The sequence below is a fragment of the Plectropomus leopardus genome, chromosome 13 (genome assembly GCF_026936395.1).
Source record: "Plectropomus leopardus strain MGB_pleo_1.0 chromosome 13, ASM2693639v1, whole genome shotgun sequence".
NCBI lineage: Eukaryota > Metazoa > Chordata > Actinopteri > Perciformes > Serranidae > Plectropomus > Plectropomus leopardus.
In genome coordinates, this window is record NC_142188.1 from 14,406,384 (window position 1) to 14,426,100 (window position 19,717).

A 19,717-nucleotide genomic window follows, 5' to 3' on the forward strand; every position below is an offset into this window, starting at 1 on the left:
TGGAACCTCCCTCTCCCACGCTATTGGTTGATATTTCATCCGACACGCCCATACCGGAAGAAGGGCAGACATAAAACAATTCAGCTGCAGTTCGCTTTGTGCACACGCTCTGTTCTCGTTTATATACGCACTTTCTTGTTTCTTGTCTCCTTCACACTGATTTTATTTAGAACCTGAAGTGTCAACATGTCTACTGAAAAGTGTTTTGCCAAAGGTAAGACGTACAGCGGTCACTCGGCTAACTTAAACAGCGTCTTGCAGGCGTTTGTCATTTTTGCTAGCAAGCTAAACTACAATTAGCATGACGGTTAACCTTTTTTACTTCCATAAATCTGCCACGTCCGTATGATTTGTTTATGCGCGTTTAGTTTCTTCTTCATTGAATTGCATTGCTTTATATTAAAACCTGTAATAAACTTAAAATGCAGCCTGATGTTTGACTTCCTCCCACCGATTTCTTCTGTTAATTATACTGTTAACACTATAAAATGCCTGAATTGCAACGTTTGCAATATTTCTGCAAAGTCACGATGACTATGCATTATGTAACCCAGCAGTGTATTGCAAGTAGTCAACAGAACCGGCTCCTTTTTAAGGGACTGTTCTTTATATCCCTGAAGCTACAAATATGTTCCTTAAGCCTTCCTGGGCGACTGTGGAAAAATACACGATGCTCCCTCCACCATAAATTAGTAGTTAAATTAACAGCTAAATAATTACTTACCCTTTCTTGTTTGAAAGTGAGAAATTTAAGACAAACATCTTGGAGTAAAAAAAAGGCTCGTTTTTTTACTTGTTATGCATGCTGGTTAGTTAGTACAAACGGTTTAATAAAGGGCAATTTTTCAGCTCAGATTTTCAAGCTCAGATTTGCTTATTTTTTGGTTTGTTTTTCTGACGGAAGTGTTTATTCCAAATAATGTGTCTAGGACCTTTGGAAATGTGACAATCGGGGATGACAATTAGCAACAGCCGCCAGCCAAATGCTGGTAAAATATGCAAGTGGCTGCTAAATTTGCTTCACCAAGCAGCCACAAAAACAATGGTAATCTATTGAGAGGCTGGTAGATTTTAAAGTCCAGTTTGTACAGGTTCTGTCCATGATTAATGGTTTAATTAAGGTGATTTTTAAAGGAAACGTGCCTTCCAAATCCCATTATTTCTTTTAAAAACTGGTGGTAAAATAAATACAAAATATATGTATTCAAAGCTGTATGTTGCTTCCCTGAGCCAAAATAAAAGTCCTTTCTCCATCCTAAAAATGATTTGACATGCCTCCCCCTTTTCTGCACCCCCGCATAAATAATGAACCAAAAATTGAAAATTGATTATTGTCTGTACCACTGAATGTGATACACCTTTTAAGGCAGAAATGGCATACAGCAACTCTCTGCCATGCAGTTGTTAAAGACAAGGAGAATATCTGAGAAGTACTTCAGGCTCATTTATTGTTATTATAAGTCACTCATTGGTCCTCAGTGTAAAACTTACTGCATTTGCTCAAAAGAAAAGAACACATAATCTCTCCAATGTGACTGAAAGGCTGAAGTTCAAACAGATAGTTTTACACCCGTGAGAAAAATAAATTATTGAGATCATTTCTCAAGTTAGAGTAGTAGCTCTACAGTGTAACATGCCCTGTGAACAGAGGCCGTGTCCTCACCGCAGCGGTTGCGGGTTCGATTCCGGCCTCGGTCCTTTGCTGCACGTCAACCCCCCTCTCTCTCCCCCTTTCACGCTTTCGCTGTCCTATCGAATAAAGGCATTTAAAAAGCCCAAAAATAATCCTGTTAAAAAACTGCTTTGCAATCATATGTTATAAAATGATTATTGGTATGTCAAATCTTAATCTACAAAGATCCTAGTGACTGAAGCTGCCTCAAAAATTACTCTTTAGTACTTTTCCCTCAAAAACGTACTCAAAAATGTACTCAAGTTCATCACTTGACTAAATATTCTTACTTTCAGCCTCAGCCATTTTAATGTGAGAACTCAAAACTAACAATCAAAATATAAATATGATAACTTTATTGTCCATGATGTGGAAATTTTCCTTTGGTTTCACCATAACACATGCCGTACAAGCAGACATAAACATGTGCATTCACCATTGTACATCTCATTAAAAAACATACATACAACAACATTGAAGCTACGTAAAAGGGGAAATAAAAAAACACTATAAAACTTTTTGGCAATACACATGAATTTAATTTGCAAGCACACACAAATGGACAAAGTAAACTATTTCTTATCTTTGCACTTTGTCATGTACTGAAATTAAACATTTTTTATTTTTTCCAGGGAGTGCTGCACCCGGTCCGGTGCCCAGCGGCCACATCAGACTTTACAGCATGAGATTCTGCCCCTTTGCCCAAAGGACCAGATTAGTGCTGAGTGCTAAAGGGATCAAGTAAAAACATGTTTTATTACACTGTATTTGAAACCATAGCATCACTGATATTGAAACATTAAATTCCTATAATCTGTGCGTTTGATTAAAGAACCTGATTTTGTTTTTTAGGCATGACACCATCAACATCAACCTGAAAGACAAACCTGACTGGTTCCTTGAGAGGAATCCTCTTGGTCTCGTCCCAACTCTGGAGACAGCTGTTGGTGAGGTGATATACGAGTCTCCCATCACCTGCGACTACCTGGATGAAGTTTACCCCGAGAGGAAGCTGCTTCCTTCCTCTCCTTTTGGTAAAGCTCAACAGAAGATGATGCTGGAACATTTTTCCAAGGTATCGTATATTAGGACTTGTATCTAAATGCTGGAGTTTTGTTTTATATACTTGTGCTGTTACTATCATGAAATAACTGTACTAATGCCACTGTTTTTTTGCAGATAACACCGTACTTCTACAAGATCCCCATGGGCAGAAAGAACGGCGAGGATGTCTCAGCACTGGAAGCTGAACTGAAAGAGAAGTTTGCCAAATTAAATGAGGTATGTTGCAAAGTCAACTGCTCTGTTTTTTTTTTTTCAAACATCCACTAAAAGTGTGATTTGGTAGGTTGCAAGACAAACAAACCCTTTACACCTTAAAATGTATTTTGGGCGACTGGATTGCGATCAGATAGTGCCTGTCCACATAAAGGTACAGGTGGAAATGTACCCAAAACGCAGACAGATTGTGATCCAATCAGGCAAACCACCTCTGGAGGTAGTCAGGTTTAGAGTTGACTTCTCTTATTTATTCTCTTGCGAGAAAATATAAGAGAAATTTAAGAAACTGTTGCTGCATGAGGCCCAGTCTGCATAGTTCATGCTTGGTGCTTATCTACAAACTGTATGATAGTCCTGCCATCATGAGGTGAACAGAAATAATGCAAAGTGATTTTGTCTGATTAACAATATTGTATCGCAAGCCACATGTAATATAAATCAGTCTGTGGGCCACGATTGGTCCCCAGGTCGGACTGTCTGGTTTGTAGTCTTTTGTACTATGTTGATGAATGTTATGTGTGTTTTTCAGGACCTGGTTAATAAGAAGACCAAGTATTTTGCTGGCAATTCCATCACAATGATCGACTACATGATGTGGCCATGGTTTGAGAGGTTGGAGATCTTTGAACTCAAACAGTAAGCAATAATATTTCATTCAAAAATAAATATTTATTAATTGAAGCATTTCAAAACACACAAGGTCACCAAAGAGAGAAGCAAAAAGAAAAAAATATTGTGTACAATACAGAAGTAAGACAATAAAAAGCAGGGAATCCCACCAGAACAGAGCAGACATGTCCTCTCATGATATCTGATATCTCATATTTAATGAAAAAGACTTCATGGGCTGTAATTGAGTGAATGATTTTCTGTTCTGTCTTTTCAGCTGCCTTGACGATACACCTGAGCTGAAGAAGTGGACAGAGCGCATGTTGGAGGATGAGGCTGTCAAAGCCACCATGCACAGTGTGGACACCTACAAGGCCTTCTACAAGACTTACATCGAGGGAAAGCCTAACTACGACTATGGTCTGTAGAGAGGAAGTGAGCAAAAACTTAAACCGTCCTTCAGTTTTTGGTTGTCGTGTCTGCTTTTCTAACTTTGATGCAATGGAGAAATATATGGTAGTAAATACCACAAATTTGGATTCAGTGAGGAAATTCTTATTGGACATTTAAGACCTTTTTTGTTATTGAAGAAAAAGAACCATGGGAAGGAGGTACAGTGAGAGCAATCTGACTCAAGGTGTTTTCAAAGATGCAGTGATTTTTCTAATAAAAATTGTAGATTCAATGACTCACAGATTTTCTGTCTGTGTTATAATACACAAAAAAACTACATTATGTTTTGCCCCAGGCTAACTAGAGATAACTGGATAATACAGTACAAGTGTATAAGGGAGGATAATTAGGAAGCAAAATTTTGCTTTCTAATAAACAATATAAAAATATTGTATATTGTTATAGCTGCCATCAGATATACAACAGTATGAATGAGAACAAACATACTGCTATACTGCTTGAAAATTGGAGTGGTACAGGAATGAGATCTAAAGCCCGGAAGTGAGTTAGCATTTTTATACTTACTGTTCCCCCTTCTCTGAGTCAGTATATTTTTTATAATTATTTAATTGTTAGATGCCTAAAATATGGTCTGTGGTTTACACGAGGATAGGATATTCTCATGGTTTGTCAACAACATAAAATCAGTCCATAAATACCAAACTCGTGAATTCTGAAGTTGCTTCAAAAATTATGAGAGCAGTGTATATTTGTGGAGATTATCTTGCTGAACAAAACATGCAAGTATCAAAAACTGTTGTTTGCCACAGAACTTACTTTCTGCCATATTTCAAAATCCAGTCGTCAAATTCCTTTGGCTTTTTGTTGTGGGAACCAGGATAACACTTTCCAGGTCTGTCAATGAAAAGTCATCCCTGAAGCACTATTATTTCACCTTTACACTGGCATAATATGAGAGGTATTCTTGTGAAAACGTTTCCCGGACAGACGAAAGTGTTTTGTCTTTTTTCAGGTAAATGGTGAAACACATTTCTATAATTATCATCTTTCATGTAGATTTGTTGTTGCTGATCCTTTTAAAGGTGGAGGAATATCTTCTAAAAACCTCTCCCGCAGGTTGTACTCATAAAACAAGAAATAGGACTTGTAAGCTTCAGAAATAATCCTACACTCTGAATATAAAGTAACTCTACTGGAGATGCATGATAATAACCAGCAAGTCATCGATATCGGCCGATATTGGCTTTAAAATGAAATATCTGAATTGGCTAACATGTTGATTTCTGCGACATTACAAACTGGTATTTTTTTAAACTGACAAAGTGAACATGTACAAAACATCAACCCTAAGTTTAAGTATTTTCTTATTTTGCAAAATAAATGATTATAAGGCTCGATACAGTCAAAACCACTGTATTTTATGTCTTCATCTGCTGGTGGGCCATCACAATAACAGAATGCATAAAATAATGTTAATCTCACTACAGAGGAGACCTGAAGATCAGTAAATTAGGTAGGGAAAAGAGTGGATATATCAATATCGGTATTGGTTATTGGCCAAATGAGTTGTTATATGGCATATCGGATATCAGCAAAAAATATTGTGCACCTCTAAACTCTATGTAGGTAAACAATATACCCATTGAGTCATGTAGGAAACACACTGTTTTGCAATGTGATTTTCAAACAACCTTCTGTTGAAATTCTCTTTTTATTGTTTGAGGTCCCTTATTAAAACTGGTTACCTTGTTAAGTGCAAAGAAAGCAGCTGAAGCAAAAACCATGCCAAATGTCAAGATATCAGCCGTAACTAAAATAACTATGTGGACCTTTTTGTTAGAGTACTCGTATGATATTCTGCTTGTACTTTAACCAGGAAAAGACACATGGCCAAAGCTCACAAACTGTCATTCAGGCTGTGGTGCAAACCTCCGTTTGACATGTGAGGTGTGTACTCTTGTATGAGCGCTGGTGCATTTCTCAACATCTCATTGAAATGCCTGAGTGTTGCGGCATGAAGTCCCCTCTGCAACACCAGAGACCGCAACAGATTGATGGGCTCTGCTTTGCGAATGATCTCAGGAACGTGTACTTCCTCTGGCACTTTATTGTTCCCGATCAGAACATGATGAAGTCTCTTCTCCTGTAAGCTCCTCTGCACATAGCTGAGCACGTCCCGAAGCCTGTGCTCCATACTCTCGGTGCCCCAAAGAGAGGGTCTTTTAGTTAGCAGTAAGTGCAACAGAGCAGTCTTTAGGTGGTAGTTAGTGAGGGCACTTTTTCCTGTAATCCCTGTCTGCTTTCTGTGTAGGAAAGTTAGAATCTGAAGGCAGTGTAAATGACAGGAATTTTGTGGTAGGCGTTTAGTAAAATGTTTCAACAAATTCCTCTCGTAGACAGCAAAAGAGAGGGGCCAGTACGGATCAGGGGAGCTGTCACAGTCTGATGGAAAGTGTGAGACAAAATAAGCATCCGTATCTTCCAGCTGAACCACTGGGATGATGTTCATCATGACGACTTTCCCTGAACGGAACCGGATCTTCAGAGCACCAGCGGCATCCAGGTTGCGAAAAGTGACCTCAAAATCGTACTTGTGTGAGATGCGTCCCCACGCTTTGGTCACAGAGATCTGAAACCACTTCATGACTTGATCTTTGGCTAAAAAACGTGTGTTTCTGGCGCACAGTAGTTCATCAGGGCTGTGGTCCACTTTGAGTGTGTCGTCCCTGCTGTGCAACAGACAAAGCATGTCCTCTCCCAGGTTAGCAGAGCCACAGAGACAGGCCTCCTCATTCTCCCCAAACCTGGTCACCTTTATTTTGCCGCAGCCCTGCATGTCTGGAGGCATGTCACTGGAGGGGCTGCACCACAGGTGAAACTGGAAGGAGTACGGATCTGGAGGCGAGAAAGGCACTATAAGGTCGCACGTCAGCGGCTTGCACACCTTCCAAGACTCAAACATGCTTCCAATGCCGACAAAATCCCCGACTTCCATGTCTGCTTCCCTGTCACACAAGCTCCTGAGCGACTCCAGCAAGTCATCTGCAAAACCTTCGACAAACTCCCTCACCCTCCAGTTTTCATGTGCTGAAGTGTACGTGCATTTGTCGCAAAAGTTTCTCAGGACACCCTTATCCAGCACCATTGTCCCGGGAGTGACGGATCCATTGTCTGAAAGCATGTCTTCATCCTCAACTGGCCGGGTTTCTGCGTCGGAAAGATCCACCTTGTACATCTCGATAGTGAAGAATATGACGAAAGACAAAGTGCTCCAAAAGTACCAACTGTAACCTTCCTCTGAGCTGGTTTCTTCCTGCTTTGATTCCAGCTGTTGAAGTTCTTTCTCCAGCCGGGCCTGCTCTATTTCCAGCCTCTCCTCGTGCTCCCGCATGCGAGCGATCAGCTCTTCGTCCTGCTCTGGGAGCGTGGTGTTCTCTTGCGGAAAGAGCAGCGGGTGGTTTAAAATGGCAGCAGCCACCACCATACACACTCTTGCAATGGCCCCTTGCATCTTTAGCTTGTTTCTAATATGCACATTTAAGCACCTTGCAGACGTCTGGGCAGCTGCAGCTCAGATCCTGAAAAACAGAAATAGAGGTTTTATTGAGAAGTCAAATGGATTTAAGACCAAAACCAGTTTTACCGCTTTGTGGTTGCATGCCTCTGCGAACCTATTGCAGTTAACAGTTTACGTACATGTCTGTGAAAACATCGATGCTGCACATACATCTTCCTCCAGACGATCTATACAGTCAGCACGGTTTCAGTAGGGTACCCAAGATTAGTGTCACCAATCACACAGAGAAGTGTTGTTGCAGAACATTATAATGTCAAAGTTAAGCTGACCTTTGAACTTATGGATATAAAATTTCATCACTTCATCATTAAATCCTATTGAACATTTGCATGAGATTTTGCCGTGTTTAGTGTATGAATGCCTGCGTTATAGCCAGAAACATGTTCTATGAGGTTACCGTGACCTTGACCTTTGACCTCCAAATTCTATTCAGTTCATCCTTGAGTCCAAATGAATGTTTGTGCCAATTTTGAAGGAAATTCTCTCAAGGTGTTCTTGAGATATGTTCACAAGAATGAGATGGATTCAAGGTCACTGTGACCTTGACTTTTGACCTTTAGCCAGTGCACTCTAATCAGCTCATCCGTCGGTCTGTGGATGTTTGTGGCAAATTTGATTTGAAACCTCACGGTTTTCTTGCGATATTGTGTTTGGAAGAATGGGATGGACAGATGGACAACTTGAAAAAATAATGCTTCGCCAGTGCAGAGGCATCAAAATAGTGCTGGTGTGCTGAATAAAATGTATGAAAATCAGGGTATGTATATAAAAAAATCCAGCTTTTTTTAAAAAGCACTCCACCCTTGAGGAAAGCACAGATTGTACCTCTAAATATAGAGGCAGAGGGCTGAGTGACGCACTCGTCCAGTATCAGACTGTGCAACATGAAGGGAGGAAGGAAGACTGAACCCTTGGGTCGCCCTTCTCTGATAACCCTATTTAGTTACCAACACTGTGCCTGTAAGCGTTTTGTCCTAAATAAAATACCTATCACCTCCCCTTTCTGGAAAAAGCCCAAGTACAGTTTCTTAGTGAAACAATGTGGAAAAAAACTAACATTTACGTTATTATCTTCTTTCCTGGACGTCATCAGCTAACCCACAACTAATGCAATATACTGTACAAAGGGGAAATTACATAAGTGTCTTGGTTATGTTCCAAGTTTTTAGTACAAACTAAAGAGACAACTGCACACTGCTCTGTTGGGGATGGCCTATATGACTTACTTTGGCAAATAAGTAAACTAAGACAGGGGAAGTACATGTACTTTGTGATCTCACTGTATGATCATGAGATTATGAGCTGATCTCTGTCAGACCTGAACTTTCAAATGACAGCAGTAATAGCGATGCAGTAATGGCAGAGTATGTGAAGCCACAGAGCCTCGGAAACTTCCCATGACTTACTCACTGGGATGTTTTCCAACACTTACATGGCTCCGTCCATCCAAACAAACATTAAGACACACAGAGAGGCCTGTGCTGTAGTTTAGTAAAAAATATTTTAAATAAAGAATGTGTAGTCAACATAAACGAAGCCTGAATGCTTAGCTACTCACTTTTCCTCGAGATTTCCTGCATCCCTGTGCCTCGTGAAAATCGTATTTTTATGCATTACTCTAATCAGGTTTATGTGTTGGTCATTGCTTTAGCTACACATTAAAACTGTTCCATAGTTGAACTCCACAGATTGATAAAAAAAAAACTTTTTTTCTGATGGTACAAACACTATGCGTTTTGAAATTAAATGTCCCCTTAAATCCTGATAAATAATTATAATGTACATTATTCTGAAATTGATCATTCTGCATGATAATACTTTTACTTTATTCTAATACACTTTAGTTCTCATTTTGAATGCACGACTTTTACATGTAACCGTAGCCTATTATTATTGCTATTACTTTTACTTGTAGCAGAGTATTTCTACAGTTTTAATAGCCACTACTTTTACTAGAATAACAGATCTGAGTATGTTACTTATATCACCACTGAGTAAAGTACCTACTTAACATTGTACTTATTTCCACCACCCTGTATGACGTGTCTGTGTGCTTTTACGGTGATGTAGTTCACACACACAGCCAGCGGTTACCTCCTCTCAGTTGTCTTAGCAACAAAATAGTGACCCGCTCATCACGGAAACGTCGCTGCAGGAAAACATTATTCCAGAAACATGAGTCACTTTGCTGCTAACAAACGGCGCTCTGTCTGCAGGATGCTGTGTAGTGATGTAAAGCAAACTAAAACTAAAACGTTTGCCTTCCAGGAAATACATGCAACAAGCATCATTGGGGCAACATATTTGCATGTTTAACAGCTTAAACTCGCTCTTCGTCGATGTACAATAGAGAAGTAAGTTACATTTATAAGACGTACGATGTAAGTAAGTACATAAACCTACCTTTACCGTCTTCTCTGGCTGAGTTCATGATGATAAAGTTGTGTCGGGGGCTCTGGGATGAAAGCGGCCTCATGTGAACAACGAGGGAAGCTGTTTCTCAACTTTTCTCTTGCACATTTCCTGACTGTGCGCTCCACCCCATTCAGAGAGACACCGCCCAGCCTCCCCTTTTCAACCCAAAATAGGCACTCTGATCTGAGAACAGCAGAGTTCCGGTTTCAAGATGAATTTAAATATCATAAATGGTGTGCACGATATATAATACGATCCAGAGTTCTTAAGAACTTAAATGAGGCTGAAAAACAGCATAGAGTAGATATTTGCAGAGGTCACTCTTGACACTGAGTTGCACTCAACTGCACTTTTTTTTTAGGTATTTTTTTTATTGACTATTACAATTTTATGCTCCTTTATAGGTTCATTTGAATCCCTTAACTAACAGCTATAGTTACCTACTGTGTTGAGTAACACACTGAATAAAATTATCTTATAAAAATGTGATATTGTTGGAAAGTACTGCAGGAAGAAGTATATATTCAGACCTTAAATAAATACACTGTAAAATCCCTCCAGTTCGAGTAAAAGCCCTGTACTGCAAATGTTACCACAAGGTCCACTGTGCAGGATACATCTATTGGGAGACATTGCATATAATATGCATATTTTTTAAAAAATAATTTATAACCACCTGTAAATAAGAATCGTTATGTTTGTGTTAGAATGAGCCATTTATATCAATATACAGAGCGCGTCCTCCCCCATTGAGTTTGGCATGTCTGGTTTGCCGAGAAGGGGCAAACCAAACATGGGCTCTAGAAAAGGTGGATTGTCATTTTTGAAAAGCAGGTAGGCTGGTTCAGAGCCATGTGAAAATGTTATAATGTTATAGTAACAAGTCTAGGGCCAGCCCCGATTCAACATAGTTCATTCGCTAACTTATTTTTTTCACCCATGCTGAAGTTGCCCTATCATTTTTCATTTTGAACATTGTATATATTTTTTGTGACAACAACAAATGGTATCAGAGAACAGATACTCGTGTAGTTTATTATCACTTCATTCATTTCCACTCACTCTTCATCTGACATGTGCACATTCAGATCTCCCGTCACCACCCATGGTGCTGTAAGTTTCTTCTAATTTATATCAAATAGATAAACGCAAAGTTTCAGTTCTGCAATCTTACCACTAGATGGCGCTCGGTCCTTTAGTGAAAGTATGAAAGCTAATCTGGAAAATCAGTAGTTGTTAAACCCCTAAAAACTCTTATTTAATCATTAGCGATGATGTCTATGAAGGCATTTGTTTGTGTTTTTGCTCATTTCCACACTTTTAAGCCTATATAAACTGAGATGTTGCAAAATGTAAACCAAACCAAAAAAATTCTCTACTAAAAGAAAAAAAAACCAATTTGGGCCTTGATGTGGGTCAAATGTAACATTAAATATCCCATCTAACCTAAAAAAATGGTGTAAAAAAATCCAAAAAGCATGGCTACACTGTTGCTAAGTGGTGGTAACAAGAGATATTTTGCATCCACAAGATGATTTAACATTATTCAGTCTTTATATGACTTTTTTGACATTTAGAATGATGAATTCCTTACCATGATCCCCAAATCCTACTCCTACCATAGTTAGCCATTTTTCAACATTTTAAATGTTGACTTTTTGGACTGTTCTTTTGAAATTCTACACCAAAAACTTCTTCAAAATGCGATACTAGGCCACAACAACAGTCACAACTTCAGGCTTTGGAAGTTGCAGATGTAAAGTGCCAATTAGAGCTGAAACCATTAGACAACAGAATTTTTATTTTTAGCAATTTTTCTATGCCATTGTTGTTTTTAAAGCAAAATGGCACAAAACATTACATTTCAGCTTACCAAATACAACATTTTATTTTCTTTCAAGTTGAAAATTGCAATATTTTTTCCAAATACTTTATGGATTAAACAATTAATTGAGATAATAATTGTAATATGAATACACGATTAAAAATCATCATTGGTATTTACCATTCCTCCTGGTAGACACCACAACAAAAATGTAGATACAAAGACAGATATTTCAGAATATTGGGGATGTAGGTCTCTTTGTATTTTTTCATGACTGGATACTTAACAATAAATTAAACAATTACGGGGTCTAGTAAAGCTACTTTGTTACAAAATATGAAGATGAAATACTTACTAACAATACTAACAATAGAGATATATATTTCTTAGTACTTATAAAAAAGTTCCAGGTGGCTTATATTTTAGTTCAGAATTACGATACTTACAAAAAATGTATTTTATATATAAAGCAAGTGAAGTAAATGAAAAAGCTGCCGTCTATGAGCACTCGATGATCAAAACTAGACCAGTCAGAACAGGAACCACAATCAGTGTGACACTTTGACTATTAATACATTCATCGGTTTATTGCACAATATACATGCTGTGACACAAAGGACATAAATACTAAAACAACATAAAATATCATCATTACAAATACACACGGAGAGAAGCATAATACAGTTCCTAATATCATCTTTATTACCTCTTTTACACCCTAAACACACAGGAAATAGTGGCAGAAAAACTCTCAATCTATTAGTTCATAAACTGGGAAGCAGATGATAGTGATTCCTTCATTATGACACCACTGTAGATCCCAGTAGTCCTCCAGAATTTAATCCTTAATTATTTTTTTCTTAAAAATTTCACGCAGTCATAAAGACTCATAATACACATATAAAATCTCAAACAAGTGTTTAAACTCAAAACCTATCATGTAAACATCTTAACTTATTTTAAGATAATTCATACAATAGACAGTGCTGCAAATATTTAAAAAATGCTCACAATAGACACATTCAAGTTGCAGAACTCTCTCTAGACAATATTTCCATCACCCTCTCTGCTGTGCCCGTTTTGCCACCCTCTTGGAGGATTTTCACCAAGTTCTTTGAGGCGTTCCTGCCCTGCTTCTCCACCCAGATCTCTAGTAGTTTGCGTGTTTGGTCCTGATTATCACCGTGGTCTAGCTGACATGACTCAATGATGCCTTTTGGTATTCGGCTGCGCGTTGCTACATAGTGCACATCCCTCCATCCAATCACTTCTGCAAGTTCATGCAAAAGAGGCTGGAGATCCACAGGTGCAACTAATACAAAAGACAGAAAAACAAAGAATCATCACAACTTTATTTATCTTGTAAGGGCATTTTAATTCTAGTGAATGAAAGAGCAAATACACTGCTAGCATCTTCAATTAATTACACTCACTCTAATTAAGAAAAAACTCTCTCAAAGAGAAATCAGCTGACACAATATTACTCTCAATAAAGATGTGAATTTAAATCTCAATTCAGTCACATTTTTAGTCGATCAGTTATTTCATTTAAAGGTCCAGTGTGCAGGTTTTAGAGGGCTATATTGGCAAAAAAAAGTATAATAAAAATAAAAAAAATTATAATACATGTTTTTTTATTTAGTGTATAACCATCAGAAAATAAGAATTATTGTTCTGTTGTGTTTTTATCACCTTAGAGTGATCTGTTAAAATTTACATCAGGAGCAGTTCCTTGTCTACAGAGATCACCATGTGGCTCTGCTATATTTCTACAGTAGCACAGAAAGGACAAACTGAACACTGCCTCTAGATAAGGCTATTCATGTTTTCAGATTATCCTCTATGTTTTCAGGAAGCCCCTCTGTGATGACAACATATATTAGAAAAAAAAAAGATTTTTTTTTTTTTGTATTAACATGAAACTGCTTTATTCAGTGTTTTAACCAGTCTAAGCCTTTGAAACCTGGATCAGCATCACTTCTCTTGTGCTGCCTTCAGATGCCTTTCACAAGTATTTAAAACTTTGAGCATATTGACTTGATTTCTTTCAAAAACATGGGCAAAAAGGTGGAAGGAATCTAGCAAGAGATGTCCCACAAACTGCAAGAAATCAGTACATTTAAAAATTTGCTTTTAAAAAAGCTAAGGGAAAAAAACAGAGAATTATATTTAAAATTCTAGTAATTATGTATTACAAAATTACTTTTTCATTTGTTTGATGTTTTTTAATTTATTCACTTTTTGGCCAATTTTCTTGTAGGCTACCTTTGACTAATTTCTTGCTAATTTCTGGGGCATTTCTTAAGTTGCTCATTGTCTTCTTCCCATGTTTTTGAAAGAAATCAAGCCAATTTGCACAGGTTTCACAGGAGTTTCAAAGGAGTATAATTCAGCTGCTAAAAAAAACCTCCTGAACTTAAGTTATCAGCAAAAAAGGTGAGCACACATTAGCAGGTGCAGGGCTAGCAGCCTGTCTATGATAAGCCAAACAGCACAGGAAAAACAGTGATTTTTAACATGAAAATGCTTTATTCAGTGTTTTTACTAGGTTAAATGACTTCATCTGTTTGTTTTGGAGAGGGAGAGACCTCTGCTGATAATTCCACTCCCTGTAAAAACCTCCTGTTTTCAGCTGATTGCAATCCTCACCACTAGATGTCACTAAGTCCTCCTGATATTACACACCATTCCTTTATCAAGCACAAAAATATAGAGAAATAGAAATTAAAGCTCTAATATTGCAGAAATGAAAAGGTACTGCGGTGCTTTTCTTACCTGTAAGAGACTGCATCTCCTGAGAATCACAAGTAGAGTAAATGTTAATAAAACTGTGAGAAAACTGCTTCCACCAGCCTTACAAATATGTCACACCACAACAATACGGATACAGAGCATGCACACTAACATTAACGGCAAAGGTTTGAGACAACTAACCTGCACCTCCAATAAAAAGTTACAGCTATGCGAGCATTCGAGGAGGGACAGAAAAGGGTTAATCATACAGCACATGAGTACATTTGCAAGAGTGACAAAAGAGGTGAGATAAAACAGGACTTGGACTAAGACGATCACTCGGCAGAATAACTTACCAAATCATGTGCTCTTCCATTGGACTGGTTGCCTGGGTCCAGTTCTCTCTTAACTTATGAGATAAATGATAAAAAAAAACAATATACGTAAACATATAATTAAGAAGACACAACAAGCAGAATTAAATCGGTATGTTTTTTTTTTTTAATTTAATGTGAACTGAACGTATATTATTATAACTGTACCTCATTATTTTAGGAACACAAGAGGCTCTAGTGCCCTCTACTGAGTTCATTAGGTTATATTACATATAGTTGTATGGAGGCAGAAATACTCACAGCTATACCATTTCTTTTTCCAAAGGAAAGCTAGAAGAACAAGTGAGAGGAGTACAAGTATGCCGACAATTATGCCGACTATTGTCCCTGTCTTATTTCCACCTAAAACACAAAATCACATTACATTTTTATCACAAAAAAAATGACAAAATACTAATGCAATAATGCTAAACTAAACCATACCATCAGTTTTTTCATTGCAGACGGTGTTATTGGTCAGTGTACAGGCTTCTTTGATGCCCTCATCACCACATCTTGAACCAAAGGAAAAACAATTATTAAAGACAAGAACTGACATCTTTATATTTTTGTCTGAACCCTTTGAAACCTGGATTGACTTCAGTTTTCTTGTGCTACATTCAAACACAATTCACGGACATTTAAACCTTTGAAACTTGAGCATATTGACTTGATTACTTTTGAAAACATGGCTAAAAATACAATATGCATCTTGGCAAGGAATGTCCTGCAAATTGCAAGAAATTAGGAAAAGAATAAGAATAAGAAAGAATAAGAACTGGAAAAAAAAGAAACAGAAGAGAGAGATGGTTCCTCTAATTTTTGCTTAAAATAATTATTTTAGGTCATATTCTTGCAACTTTTTACTAATTTCTTGCTAATTTATGTTCATGTCCTGTTCATATACATTTGAAAGAAATTCAACAAATTTGCTCAGAGTTTCAAGGGGTTACATTTTGCTGGCAGTCTATGAGGACAACTCAATTAATGCACAGTAGCAGTTAAAATTGTGAAATATGCCTTTATGACATATATGTGTTCAGACAATACCTCATGTTGTTGGGTCTGTTGAGCTGTGCTGAGCTCCAGGTTCATTTTACTACTCAACTCAATTTCGATGTTTGGTTATGTGTGGCCTCTATTTTGTTAATTTGTAACAAGACAGTAGCCGCACAACAGGGCTTGATATGGTTGATGTGTATGTTAGTAAAAAACCACAAGTATTGCTGAAATTCCTGGGTAAGAAGCTACATCGTCTAGTTTATAGATATCAGAACTTACTCTTTACACGGATAGCAGATTATGCAGGTTTCTGCGCCACTGTTGCAATAGTGACCCTTTTTACATCGACACTTAGTGTTCCTGGCAGGGGTACAAGGTTCGTCCTCCTCTTGATTGGCTAAAAGGACAGTAAAACCACACACCTGACATTAGAGGGACTTGTCTCAAGCTTCTTAAAATCTATATTAAAATCTAGAAAAAATAAAATAAAATAATAATTTATGTCCCATTATGTCGGTACCATTGGGTTGTGAGCAGGATTTGCAGAGCTCACAGGAGTCCGCGTAATTAGGGTGACTGCTGTACATCCCTGCAGCACAGATCTTGCATTCTCCATATTGTAGATTTGTAGTGCAGTGTTTCTCCAGATACAGACCTACAGTGCGGGCCGGAGACAGAAGTAAATATTTTGGCCAGCCTTTGATTTACGCAGCCACGCAGACAGCCACATGCAAGCATATTCTAAAAGTCTGCATGGTATCGCCTTTTCTAGCAAAACAGACACTAACAGTCTTAATTAGTCAATTTATCTTGTTAAAAACATTTAATGTTGAGTTCTGCAGCATATATAAAAATGTATTAATTTCAGATTTAATGAAATTTAAAGAAAAATAATAAACGCATGCACATATGCTCACAAAAACAAGAAAATAAATAGTGCTACCTAACCCTGCTGCCCAGAAACCCATATAGACATAAACCAATAGCGTTTAGGCAAAAAAGAATAACATCATTTCACTGATTTCCGCCTTCATCAATGATGAGATCCAAGATGAGGCCAAGAGTATGCATAACATATAGCCTATGTATATGAGATAGACAAAAATAAAAAAATATAATATAAGTATAGCATTTTTAGAAAAGTCAGAACAAGTGAAACAGTGAGCAAGCAGGCCATGTGTGTAAAAGCATGACTGAAAGAGCCGATGAACCACAAATATTTAGGGTGAATACTGGTACAGAGAGACAAAATTTACATTCTATGTCATAAAACGAGAAGTCAATTCTGTCATTAAAATTATGTGAAAAGTGGCACCAGTTTGCCAGTATCACATCATCACAGTTTAACAATACGCTACTGACAAACTGAGACAGTGTCAAAATGCCTTTTTTAAAAAAAGAAAAAAAAGATTAACACAAACGTGTTTCTTTTTTCAAATTCTGATTCACATTACATCCCATGATAAAATCTACAACAATTACAACGTATTCATCAAGTTGTGTTTTTTGGTATATTATAACCTTAACATCATTCAAACTAAAATCTTGTTATTTTACATACCATCAATGTTCACTAAGTTGTTTATTTATCTTATTTTATACTAGTGTATGATTACTCTTTGTCCCACTTCAGTATTTACCCTAGAAAAACACAATTATTTATACTAACTTTGATCATTTGTTATTGCATATTGTTTGTTTGTCCTTCTTAGTTGGCAAAAACATAATGCAGCTAAATCTGTAAACTGATTTCTTATTGGTACCGCGAAGTTTACTTGTAAGGACACTGACACATACCTGCAGCACAGAGACAGCACTTCTTCCCCTCGTGCTCGTAAGTGCCATCTACACATGGAGGACTTGCAGCTGTCCCTCCAGCACAGCAAAAGGAGCTGGAGATAAGAAAACGGCAGAAAACGAAAGTAAAAGTTTTACAATTCAGTTCTTTAAACTCGATTATATTAGTAGTTTATGTGTCGCCTAACATGCGTGTTGTCTTCGTTTGCTCCTCGACACTGAGCTAAGTGGGCGAACTAGATTTCACGTAGAATTTTGAACCCCGGTGTTGTGGTGAATTCTGTTACCCATCGATTTGTTTCCCACATTATTTAGCCCATAAACAACAACATGACCTCTTAAATAACACTTAATCTCAACCTAACATCACCCCTTAAGCTGAACAGTCAAGTCTTATTAAACATTTAACTTAAATAAGAGGTTAACGCAGACCCGGAAACACTGTCGACGACATTAGTTAGTTTAACAGACTTAGACCTATAACCTCACAGCTTCACTTCTGTGGTCAGTCTACTTACGCCGACACAAGCAGGAAACGCAAAATATAGGTGAAAAACCACGCAGGAAACTTGCTTGAATCCGCTGCCATAATGCTGACAGATTTAACAAACTGATGTAACTGGTGAAGTTTTTAGCTCTGCTCAGACCGCTCTGCTGTACTGTGAACGGAGGTGGAGATTCATATGGGGCTTTTTACATAAGTTTAGTTTCAGTTTCTGTCAGCGATTGACAGTAAGTGAAGGGCGGACCGACTATCTCCAAAGAATCGATTTGTTTGAGATCATAAACCGTAAAATTTGGCAAGTTGATTTTATTTTTATTTTTTTTTAAATCTACCCCCCCCAAAAAAACCTAATTGCCTTAAAAAATATGTCTTAATTAAATTAAATCTAAATTTATGTTTACTTAATATCTAATTGGTAAGATGACTTAAAATGTGTTTGTATTTTCTTAATATTGTAAAGTTGCTGCAACATAAAAATGACTTTTACATAAATCTTTTTATTTTAAGCAACTTAAGTAAGCCAAGTTAACTGTGCTATATATCTGCATTCTGCTGGTTGCAAACTACTCAGTTATACATACATACATACATACATACACATATATATATACAGTATATACTTCATCATTGGTATAATCCTCTTTGTCATGATCAAGTGAGGTCAGACTAACTTGGTTTACTGAAGTTGCAAACACAAGGTGATTTCAATTGGTTTTTGTTTACTTGTAACAACTTCCCAAAATTAAGTAAATAGAGCTAAATTTCAAATACACACACACACATATATATGTATATATCACAATGTTTGCACTTGATATTTTTTGCTTTGTAATTTCTGATGATCTTCATGTCAGATGTACTATGCCTGTGTTTTGGAAACCCCCACATAATGCAAATACTTTGCAAGTGTTGCTTTTACACTGTAAGAAGTTCAACTATAGTAAAGCTACCGTATAGGGAGAGGAATAGTTATGATTAAGTAAAGCTGCTTTCAAAAGTAGTTCAAACTACTAAAGACTAAAGTTATCAGTGTAGGTGATAGAAAATTATAACAAAATATAATGCAAAAAAGTCACATGCCAGCATAAAATGATACTCAACTGCGTGAAATGCAAAAAGAATGAAATACCCCACTAGTCATGGGAAAGTACAAGGAAAGCTTTGTTTTGTATACGTTGTTCTTCAGTCAGCAACCTGCCTTCCAGAAAGCAGAGTCCAGGTCCTGTACCACGCTGGATTACTGAGTTAGTCGGGTAACTTCTTTAAATAGCATGTAAAAACCTCTCTCAAAATTTGTTAATAAACAGCAATAATCAATACTTCTGACTTACTGACACATAATATATTTAAGTTAAGTATTGTAAATTCTGCCTTTGCCTGGACATGCTGGTAAGGTTGAAAGAAAAGATGACAGAGCAGATCAAAGCCGATTACTGTAGAGAATCAATGGTAATATACTGTGTATGTTTAAAAAAAATCATTCCTTGCCTTTTATGGCCAGCATTGTTTGTAA

At 37.3% G+C, this 19,717-nt stretch overlaps 3 protein-coding genes across 3 annotated transcripts; 1 reads left to right on the plus strand and 2 right to left on the minus strand.

The window, feature by feature from the left end:
* The first annotated feature begins 54 nt into the window (after positions 1-54).
* LOC121954409 (glutathione S-transferase omega-1-like) lies at positions 55-4,247 on the plus strand. Its single transcript, XM_042501895.2, has 6 exons — positions 55-214; positions 2,305-2,413; positions 2,525-2,747; positions 2,852-2,953; positions 3,483-3,589; positions 3,840-4,247. Exons 1-6 carry the CDS (start codon positions 187-189, stop codon positions 3,988-3,990), a joined length of 720 nt encoding a protein of 239 aa, XP_042357829.2. The 5' UTR covers positions 55-186; the 3' UTR covers positions 3,991-4,247.
* itprip (inositol 1,4,5-trisphosphate receptor interacting protein) lies at positions 3,603-10,139 on the minus strand. Its single transcript, XM_042501894.2, has 2 exons — positions 9,957-10,139; positions 3,603-7,554 (listed from the first exon to the last, which is right to left on the minus strand). The coding sequence occupies exon 2, from the start codon at positions 7,485-7,487 to the stop codon at positions 5,874-5,876; it is 1,614 nt and encodes a 537-aa protein (XP_042357828.1). The 5' UTR covers positions 7,488-7,554; positions 9,957-10,139; the 3' UTR covers positions 3,603-5,873.
* A 2,220-nt stretch (positions 10,140-12,359) lies between these two features.
* Positions 12,360-18,382, minus strand: fas (Fas cell surface death receptor). Its single transcript, XM_042501537.2, has 9 exons — positions 18,218-18,382; positions 17,700-17,794; positions 16,423-16,557; positions 16,182-16,299; positions 15,345-15,415; positions 15,162-15,263; positions 14,883-14,935; positions 14,569-14,587; positions 12,360-13,105 (listed from the first exon to the last, which is right to left on the minus strand). Exons 1-9 carry the CDS (start codon positions 18,286-18,288, stop codon positions 12,816-12,818), a joined length of 954 nt encoding a protein of 317 aa, XP_042357471.2. The 5' UTR covers positions 18,289-18,382; the 3' UTR covers positions 12,360-12,815.
* Positions 18,383-19,717: the final 1,335 nt, after the last annotated feature.

Excerpts from the sequence above, each read along its gene's own strand:
- LOC121954409 (XM_042501895.2), top strand. The coding sequence starts at position 187 with ATGTCTACTGAAAAGTGTTTTGCCAAAG. Across the intron at positions 215-2,304 it reads TGAAAAGTGTTTTGCCAAAG|GGAGTGCTGCACCCGGTCCG; the intron begins GTAAGACGTACA and ends TATTTTTTCCAG. Across the intron at positions 3,590-3,839 it reads GAGATCTTTGAACTCAAACA|CTGCCTTGACGATACACCTG; the intron begins GTAAGCAATAAT and ends CTGTCTTTTCAG.
- itprip (XM_042501894.2), bottom strand. The coding sequence starts at position 7,487 with ATGCAAGGGGCCATTGCAAGAGTGTGTATGGTGGTGGCTGCTGCCATT.
- fas (XM_042501537.2), bottom strand. The coding sequence starts at position 18,288 with ATGGCAGCGGATTCAAGCAAGTTTCCTGCGTGGTTTTTCACCTATATT. Across the intron at positions 15,264-15,344 it reads CTGCAATGAAAAAACTGATG|GTGGAAATAAGACAGGGACA; the intron begins GTATGGTTTAGT and ends TTTGTGTTTTAG. Across the intron at positions 14,936-15,161 it reads GAAAAAGAAATGGTATAGCT|TTAAGAGAGAACTGGACCCA; the intron begins GTGAGTATTTCT and ends TTATCTCATAAG.